We start from the raw sequence: 10,078 nt of genomic DNA on the forward strand, positions 1-10,078 counted from the left end.
CATTTCCCTCCTCATCCCCCACAAGGTTTCCTTACCTTGAGCTCCTTGGCATGGCCCATGCTGAGCAGCAGATGTGGCTTCTCCCAGGCACTGTCATCACTTCCCTGCTGTTCCCTGCAATTCCCTATAAATTATCACTCTCCTTTTGCAGGGCATCACCCACAGCTCATGGCTCAGAGGCCTGGCAGCATCCACCCCCACCATCATGGCATTCCCACCAGCTTTATGCCCAGACCTGCTTCTCACCCAATTTGCATCTGCCTTGATTTTCCTCCTCATTTATTAACCCTCCTCAGCTGCATGCCACCAAAACCAAAGGATAAATCCCCTTTTTGCTCACTCCCCTCTGCCACAGCAATGCTCTCCAAGCAGTGATCTCAGGGCTGCTTCACCCAGCCCTTGCCAGGGATTTCTCTGAGTTTACAATCCAAGCTGGGACAGAGGGATGGCCAGAAGGAAAACTGCAAGCTGAAACTGCGTGCATCAGTGCACCTCCAAGAGAAATCATTCCAGACACCAGCACTTGCACAGGATCAGGAATTCGCTTTATTAGCAACAGTACCAGATAATTAAGCTCTCCCTCCAGAGGAATTTGGGCTGTAACAAGGAGAGGGGGAGCAGAGATGCAAAGCAGTAAAAAACCAAGCCAAATCTCATCATTCCTTTACTGGAGGGAAAATGCACAGGGTGAAGAGAAGCTCACTGAAGGCCACAAAGGGAATTTTTGGTTGCCAGCACCAGGCTGGGTTGGGCTTTTTGACCAACTGCTGCATTATTCCAGCACCAGGGAGGGGATGGGAGCTCTGACCCCAGGAGGGGCTCCCAGCACCCCAACCTCAGCCCCTGGGTGGGTCAAGGCAGTCCCTGGAGGCCAAAGGGCTCCAAACCCACCAAAGGGACAGGATTAGGAGCTCACACATTCCACAAACTGCTCCTCACTACTGCACACCCCACACATTTCCCACTTTGAAATAAAAATCAGCCATTGAGCAAAACTCTGTGTGTGTGTGCATTGCCAAGGGGCCCAAACTAAACACTGCTTTAGGGAAGGATTTGGGTACAAACCCAGTGTCCAGCACACCCACATGGCACCCTGGGGCATGGATCCTGTGTTCTCCCCACATCCAGCAGCTCCACCACTCTGTGGGCAAGCAGGAGGTGCTGAGAGAGCATCCAGCAGTGGAGCTTTGCTCCTAACCCAGCCTTAAAGGAATTCCCCAGGCAGCATCTCTGAGCATCACTGCACTGCCAAGCTCTGCCTTTACACCCTTGCTGATCACTTCACCTCTTGCAGAGCATAAATCCAGCCAATTGGAGAAAATAAATACAATAATCAGATTTAGTCCAGGCTGTGCTGGCATATGGGAGTTTAAATGACTTTAAAAGCCAGTTGTCTTTGGCTGGGCCATATTTTTGGGTGTCACAGTAGCTCACCCCTCTGAAAACATCTGGAGGCCATATGGTGCCTGTCTACATGAATTAAGCAGATTTCTAGTGTGAACCTCACACCAGGGCCTCTCTCATAGCTCTTCCTGGTTCTCACAGAGAGCACAGACTGAAGACACCCTAAAAAACTCAGGTTAGGCTCACTCAGCATTTCACTTGCCTTGGGGGTCTCACCACAGTCAAAGCAGGAAAAATGTTGCTCTCAGCTTGCCCAGGGAATAGTCCCCAACACTAGTGGCACCATGCTAAGAGGTAGATGATCCCTCAGTTCAATTTTATGTGGAAAAATTAAAGCAAGAAAAATTCCAAGTGGAGCATTTTCCCTTATATATATATAATTTTTTTTGTGCAATGATTGTATGAAATCTGTGCAAAACTGTGCCCCCAATCCCTGGGGCAGCTGCTACTCGTTCCCTAAGTTGTGAGCAGGTGCTCCAGGGCTCAAATCCCTTTTAGTTCAACACCACCATCACAGCTGAGGGAGGGGTGAACCCTCCCTAAGACCACCCAAGCCCTGAAGGGCTGAACAGTGCAGCACCAAAACCCAAGGTGCCCCCAAAAGCCCTGGGTTCAGTTTAAAACCACTGGCACACGGGTAAGGGATGGTGTCCCCGTGTCCCTGGTGCTTCCCTGAGCTCCCTGGGGAGATGAGGCTGCTTTGGTCCCTGCTCCATTAAACTGGGGAGTGACAAAGTCTGCCAGAACCTTCCCAAGCACAGGAGATGCCCCTTCCCAGAAGGGAGATTTTCCTTCTGCATCCCCCCTGGATGCAGCTACCCCCTGCCCAGACAGGCAGGCTGCCTCCAAACCCTAAATCCCCAACAGCAGCACCACAAACTGAGGGTATCCTCCTCCTCCTCAGCTGCCCCCTCTACACAAGGTGCACCACAAAAACAGCACAGGCAGAGCCCAGAGCCAGCCCCAGCACCAGGTAAAAGGACATCACCACCCCTGCTGCCTCAGCCAGCTCTTTGGGCACGATTTTGGGGCCGTAGACCATGACCAGAGTGCCCAGGTAGCCATTGCTGAGCCCCAGCAGGGCTGTGAACATCACAGGGGTAGATGTCCCTGTTGAACAGCACGGTCCGGATGTGAGCCCGGGGCTGGTAGTTGCTGAGGATGAAGAGAGGGAGGAAGATGGTTCTGAGGAGGACAAGGGCAGGCAGCAGTTTGCTCTTGGGGCCTGGCACCTGGATCCAGGCAGTGACCTGCCTCCCACACCAGTCAGCAAAGTTGTACAGGAGGAAACAGGTGAGTGGTGTGAAGTACTTGGTGCTCCACGGGCTCCCCGAGGCTTTGCTGACAGACTCGATGTTGGAGGAGAGGGAAGGGAAGATGATGATGGAGATGAAGAAGACATAGAAGAGGCAGAAGCCGAGGAGGGCGGTCTTCTGCAGGATGGGGCGGAGTGGGGGGATGCCAGCACTCCTTGTGAGGAAGGAGGAGGAGCTCACGGGGCCTCCTGGCTCTGCCTGGTCCTCCACGGAGCTGTCAGGGGGCACAGTGACCAGAGAGGGGCTCTCCTTCTGGCTGCTCAGGTAATACCTGGAGAGAGAGACACAGGGGAGCATGGGGGAATGCAACTGAGCTTTGGAGAGAAGCTGGAGACACAGGGATGCCTGCTGGACCCAGCAACTCCACTGTCACTGTCAAGTTTTCTGAAAAATCCCCTCACCAGGATTTCTTCTCCTGGGAAGATGAGAAGCCTCAGCTTCTCCTGTGCTTGCTGCTCTGGAATGAGGTCTGGAGATTGCTTATCCAAACATGTGAATTGTTTTTACTTAATGACCAATCACCATCAGCTGTGTCAGACTCTGAGGAGTCAGTCATGAGCTTTTTATTATTCATTCTTGCTAAGCCTTCTGTCTGTATCTTTTCTCTCTTTCTTTAGATAGTATTCTTTAATATAAGGATATAAAATAATAAATCAGATTTCTGACAACATGGAGTCAGATTCCTCATCTCTCACCTCATGCTGGGGATCCTCACAAACACCACACTCCACCACACCTGCAGCTGCCCCCTCATAAAGAGAGGCGACCCTTGCACACCCACCATCCCCTCTCTGCACCCTCAGTGTTCACAGAGGGGGACCCTACTGCATGCAGGCCCTTGGGGGCTCTGGGGGCTACAAGCACCCACCACACCAGTGGGTCACACACACCCAAGTGGCAGACAGGATATGGGGACACTCCTGGCTGGCTGCCTCTGGGTGAGGGCTCTCTGCTGACTCCACACATTTTGGGAGAGGCAGCACTGGGGGGCCCTGGGAAAGCTTGGCAGAAACTCAGCACTTGGCTGAAACTCAGTTTCAGCCTGTGGTTTTGGTGAAAGGGGAAGCACGGCTGGCGGCGGTGACAGGACAGGGACCAGCAGGGCGAGTGTCCCATGGATCCCCAGCAATGCCACTGCCATCCCTCTGTGGCATGGCCCTGGCAGGCTGGCACCCACCTGGAGTACTCCAGCCTGGGCAGCAGCAGGTACACCACGATGCAGAGGACGATGAAGATGTCAGCAGTGAGGAAATAGGCCAGGGCGCTGTCGGTGACGTCGGCCGCCGCTGCCAGGTCTATCACAGAGGCCACGGCGCTGATGGTGCCACCCATGGCCTGGCCTGGGTGTGCCAACAGAGGTGGGCACAGTGAGGGACGCACAGCAAGAGGGGCAACCCAGAAACTGCTCTTCTGACATGCACAGGTCCCCGGGGAGCAGTGCCCCACACCCAGCTGCACAAACAAACTCCTCTCCATCTCCACAGCCCAGGTGCCATCCTGCACCCCTTCCAACACAGCACAGCACACACAGGGCTCAGGGCTTGCAGCTCCCCAGTCCTTCTGCTGGCCTTGCAGCTCCCCAGTCCTTCAGAAAAAGTCCAAACCTTTCCCAAAGCCTAAACTTGGCTTCCCACTAGCATAATCAGCCTCCCTTCTGCACTCCCCCAGATGGGGATTCAAGGCACCAGAGGCAGGAATGCCATCTCAGGGATGTGGTGCTTTCCTTCTAGGAGATAAACTCATTAAAAACACTCCTGTCTCGGCCCCAGGAAAAATTTCACCATCCTGATTTTGCTCCCCCCCCCTTCTCTCTTGGTTTGTCAAGCATTCCACAGCACATTTATAATGTTATCAATGCTCCAGGGAGCTCATCACTCACAGCTCCCAAGCTGCCCCTCATCACTCATGGAAATGCTGATCAGAAAGGAGCAGACAAGGCAAAGCTGCTAGAAATGACAGGGCAGGGAGATGTCATCTCCTTCCCTCCTTTCTCCCTGCACCCAGCAACACTCCAGGGTCACTTTATGGCTGTTGACAGAAACCAAAGCTCATGTGACCGAGCAAGTTTCTCCTTCAGCAACTTCCCTTTATCATTAGGGCAAAGTTAAGCTTCTAAAACAAACCCCCACATGACAAAAGCCCCAGAGAGAAAACCACAGAGCCGAGCAGGGAAAGTCCAAGAGCACAATCCCACTGGGATCAGCCAACCTGAGAGCAGAGCCTGCAGGTTCCTCATGGGGAAGCAGCTGCTGAGGCCGAAGATGCTGCTGGAGAAGACTGTGGAGGCACTGCTGACCACAGCCACGCAGCCCACAGTGAGGGTGAAGAAAGGTGTGGTCCAGGTGGAGGTGTCCACCTTGACCAGCACTGTGATCACCAGGAACACAGCCAGCATGACAAAGAGGGACGACAGGATCCGAACACTGGCAGCAACCCTGGGCAGCACAAGGGGAAGGAGTCACTGCTGTGCTTCAAACCACAACCTGAAGGTTCAACATGGGACAGGGGCAACTCCTGTGCTGGCAGAAAGGGTAAGGAAAATAAAGAGAGGTGGGAGGAGATGAGGAAGCAGCAAGGCAGGAGCTGGAATCTGGAGATTAGCCATGCAAAGCCACGCCTGCAAGCATGCAGGAGTTTGATGTGGGATAAGGAAGGGTACAAATGAAGGCAGGAGGCTGCTTGAGGTTAAACCAAGCTTGCAACAGGGTGCAGCTGGTCCATTTCTTATCCCAGTTCAAGGGCTGGTAAGGCCAGGGCAAGGTGCTGCTCTTACCTGGATGGGCCTGGCTTTTGTCAACCCTGATGACAATAAAGGTATCTTTAAAAGGCAAAACTTTTTGTTTCCAAACAATTAACCAAGGAATTAATTAGGAATTTATTTACTCAAGCCAGCTGCAGGCATGTGTGGAGCAAGCTGCTTTTCCCACTTCATCTCAGCTGGCTGCAACCTAGGCAGGGGCAAGGAGGGGAATTTTGGCTGCACAGGGAGGCTGAGCTCAGGATGCCCCATGGTTTCCCCCTGAGCTGGGAAGCTGGAAAAAAGACAGGAGCAAAGCCAGGGAGAAATGTGGCTTGGGTACTTGGGATCAGAGCAAGACTTACTTGTTGACAAGCAAGAAGTTTCCAATCAGGCACAGCACCGAGGGTATGGTGGAGGCAATGGAGATGTAACTCTCAAAATAGTCCTGCCAGGAAAAGACAAAAGCCAAATAAAGTAAAAAACGTTGCAGGGGGAACAAAGACATGAATTTCAGGTCTTGAATATGAAACAACAGGGAGTTATGGTGTAGGTGTCCACCTTGTTGTGTTGTAGCCCATGCTGCAAATTGCTCAGGGCAATGGGAATTCTGGGATTTCCCCCTCCCATAGCCCTGGGCTGTTTCAGGAAACCAGGGACATAAATACAGAAGGAAAAAACAACCAGTGAAAGAAACAGCTGCCATGGTGCTGTGCACCATCAAAGTGTGTCTGCTCCCTCTCCTCTCCCCTGGAGGGGCTTGATCCCCTTTTTTTGCTGCAGGAATCTCAGCCACAGGTAGGATGAGGCACACAAAGAGGAGGATGACCTACATGTCCACCCCTATCACACCAGGTTTTCATTTTCTGCACTGATGCAGCTGCAGAGATGGGGTCTCATCACATCCAACCAGGAGAAGGCACTTGGCAGGTTTTCTCTGCACAGTGCATTATTTTTTACAGCTTGGCATCATTTTTAATCAGTTTACAAGCACGTTCATCTCCTCTTCCCTATCAGGAGCTTCACTGGAAGCAACAGGAAATCCAATAATCACTCCTAGAGGGTCCAGATAGGCAGAGACTTAAATCTCTGTGCTTATGGCATCAGCTCAGCCAAGCAGGAGGCCCAAAGCTCTGTGGCCACATGATGAAGCAGGAGAAAAGACAAAGCAAAACACAAAGCTGGCTGCTAAAAGTGCAGCTTATTTACCCACCTACTTGAAGCTCCAAACCATCCTGGGGATACTCAGTAAACTTGCTTAAAAAAGTTAATTTGCTTCTGCTTCTGGGGAGGAAAAATGACTTTCTAATGCTTTGCACCAAGCAGAAGTGTACTCAAAGTACATCCCAGGGAAATATTCATTCATTCCCAGCAAATGGGCTCACAGGAGCAGCGAGGAGAGAACTGGGCAAGTACTTAAGAGTCCCTGCATCACATTTTTAATGCAGCAGCAGAATGGTGGGTGGCAAATTTAATCCATGCCTGGACCAGTGGAAAAGATGAGGTTCCATACTCCTCTCTCCTGCTTGCTAGGTTTTAATCCATCTGTAATGGCAACTCTTGTCCCTCCTTGGGTTTTCCCACCCTTCAGATATGCTTTCATTTTTGGCACTGCAGGACATACCCAGCTCTTCTCCCTTTCTGCTGAGCCCTTAAAATAAACCCCAAAGCAAACCTGGCATTTTCCTCCCACATCCAGGTCTGATGGAGGAAAGTGTCATCCCTCAACCACAGAGCTGAGGCACATAATGGAAGTGTTTAACTCCACATTAACTTCAAACATGCTGCCACCATGCCTTAAAATCCCCAAACCAGAACAAAGCATTGTGGTGGCAAACCCAGCACAAGATGCTTTTGCAAAGGAGTTTCTGTTCTGCTCCTGCCAGGCTGGAAAAGGAATCCAGGTGTGTGAAGGTGGCTGAAGGTGCTGGAGTGTTGCTGAGCACAGGGAATGAGATCAGGAGCAGTGGAAAGGCTGGAGGCAGGAGGTGGCTGTCACTCAGAGGTGCATCCTTCCAGAGTGCAGCTCTGTGTGCAGGTAACCCCTCCTGCTGCAGCAGCAGGGCACAAACTGGGCTGGCTGCTCTGATGCTGATCACACCCCACTGCCACAGAACAGCTTTTCCCTGGAGAGAGGAAAAGGCATCACTCCACAGCCACACAGGAAGAGCAGAAACACCTTCTCAGCAAAGAGGTGGCTGATCCAGCCAGGAGCACAGCTGTGCAAGCAAACACCAGCTTCAACACACTTGACTTAAACCCAGCTATTCTCAAGAGGATCAGCATGATGTAGAGGCAGTGAGGAACATGTGGGATGCAGGGAATATGAGAGAACACCGTGCCATGTGGTGACAAAGCACCTTTCACCCCTCTCTGAGCACCCTCACAGGCACAGACACAGGGAAATTGGGTCTTCAGGCAGTGCAGGAGCTTGGGCACCTCCGCTTGATTCTGTTTCTTGCTTTACAGCAGCATACCTGTAGCATCCTGGTATAAGCACTTCCTCTCCATCAAAAAAGCAGCTGACACTTAACAATGAAAATTAAAAGAGCTGTGGGTGTACTGGAGTGAGAAATTGGAGGGGGAACACGGGCATCACACGTGGCCCTGTGTTTATATAAAAACAAAAAGTGCCCAAACCACCTGAACAAGCTCTGCCACAAGAGAGGACATGACACAGCCTCAGTGCTCCAAAACTTTTTCCACAAAGCCACAAAGAAACAAACCCACAGCTCAGACAGGGAGGCACAGGGAAATAATATTGCTGTGGCAGGAGGAGCAAGAGAGAGCAGCCTTTCTGGGGAGAGAAAAGGGCCATTAACCTGCCACCCCAGGGCTGCCTCATCCATCAGCCCATGACAAGCTCCTTGCTCCAGATGCCAAAGCCAGATGTTGATCACTGCAAGGAGATACTCATGGCACACCTGCCAGGTCATGAAGGACACAAAAAAGGCCACCACAAAGACACCTTGCACTGTTGAAATTGCCCTGTGAAAGGTTAAGCCCTAATTTTTTTAGATTCACCTTAAGACTTAGCAGTCCAAATACAGGTAAAAGGCAGACCACAAAATTATTTGAAGCATCTTCCCTGTGGCTATTTGTAAATAACTACCAAATGAACTTTTCCCTCTGGGGCAGTGGAAACCTTTCCTTGCAGCAGGGGAGACCCTAGAGGATGTTCACTTACCTTCTGGGGAAGTGGAGGAGGAAAACGAGCCTGTTAGGAAAGAGAAGAGGTGATTTTTTCTTCCTCCAAAGCAGCACTCACCCGCAGGTCTGAGGCCGCCTGCCCCGCCGGGCCGGGCTCATCCGAGCAGTTCTGCAGCTTGTACCTCCAGTAGTGTTTGGCCGTGATGAAGAAATTCCAGGGCAGGAGGGACCCGATGCCCAGGAGGAAAAATATCAGGTAGGCCCCGTGCCAGCGGTCCCTGGGCTTCTGCAGGCTGTACCCGCTCCCTACGGCATCCTCCAGCAGGGGCTCCTGGTCCGGCAGAGAGCGGCCGGCTGCTGGGAACATCGTGCTGGCCCGCTGGGAAAAACAACAGGGATATTGTCACAGCAGGGCTGCTCACAAGCTGTGCCTCCAGCCCCCTCTGGCCCCAGGAAATCACAGAATCATGGAGCGGTTTGGGTTGGAAGGGACCTCCAAGCCCATCTCACTGCAGCCCGGGTGGCTCAAAGTCCTGGCCAGGGACACTTAAGGAGTCATTCCAACCCCCCCATCCATGGCCAGGGACACCTTCCACTATCCCAGGCTGCTCCAAGCCCTGTCCAACTCAACCCTAGGCACTTCCAAGGATCCAAGAGCAGCCATCACGCTTCTCTGGGGACCCTGTACTGAGGCCCTTCCACTGTCCCAGGCTGCTCCAAGCCCTGTCCAACTCAGCCTTGGACACTCCCAGGGATCCAGGGGCAGCCACAGCTCCTCTGGGCACCCTGTGCCAGGGCCTCAGCAGCCAAACACTGGAGGAGCGAGCCAGGTATGGGAAGGAATGGGGAAAGGGACCGAGACTCCGCAAATACCACCCATAATTAATAATTAACTCATCCCCTTGGACTTGCAGGAGTAAGAAATCTCGCTTAGCTCATGCCACGCTCCAAAAAACACCGAACAGCAGCCGGCAAACCCACAGCGCCGTCGGGCTCTGCAGAACAAGGTGCAAACTCGTAGTAACGCGGCCGAGCTGTCGGAAACCACTTGTAAACCACTCGTAAACTACTCCAGCAGCAACCCAGCGCGACGTCAGCCGGCTGTGACAAATGACTCACAGAGACACACGGCATCATCACCAGGCGCAGGAAAAACACCTGAAAACGCCGCACGAGCCGGCCCGGGCACCGGCACCCTCAGAGCCTCCCACCCCGGGGCCGGGCCCCTCAGAGCCCACCGCGGGTCGGGAGAGAGCCCGGGGGAAGGAGGCGGAAATGCCGGAAATCGCGGATTTTGCGAACAAACGGGGAATTTCGGCAGCGGGGAGCACTGGCTGCCTGCCTGCCTGCCCTCCCGCAGCTCTCCCCGCTCTACCCACGCGTCCCCTCTCCAGCCCGGCCCCGCTCGCCCCCGTACCGCGGCACTTACGGGGGTCCCGCCCGGCCCGGCCGCCTCCGCCGCCGCAGGGCT

The 10,078-nt window shown here is 53.1% G+C and overlaps 1 protein-coding gene across 1 annotated transcript; it reads right to left on the minus strand.

The window, feature by feature from the left end:
• Nucleotides 1-523: 523 nt before the first annotated feature.
• On the minus strand, nucleotides 524-10,078 carry SLC29A3 (solute carrier family 29 member 3). Its single transcript, XM_036404683.1, is given in 7 exon segments — nucleotides 524-2,503; nucleotides 2,505-2,991; nucleotides 3,898-4,060; nucleotides 4,929-5,155; nucleotides 5,823-5,905; nucleotides 8,726-8,986; nucleotides 10,037-10,078. Coding segments are annotated over 6 exon segments (1,395 nt in total). The 5' UTR covers nucleotides 8,975-8,986; nucleotides 10,037-10,078; the 3' UTR covers nucleotides 524-2,317.

The sequence above is a fragment of the Molothrus ater genome, chromosome 8, assembly GCF_012460135.2.
Source record: "Molothrus ater isolate BHLD 08-10-18 breed brown headed cowbird chromosome 8, BPBGC_Mater_1.1, whole genome shotgun sequence".
NCBI lineage: Eukaryota > Metazoa > Chordata > Aves > Passeriformes > Icteridae > Molothrus > Molothrus ater.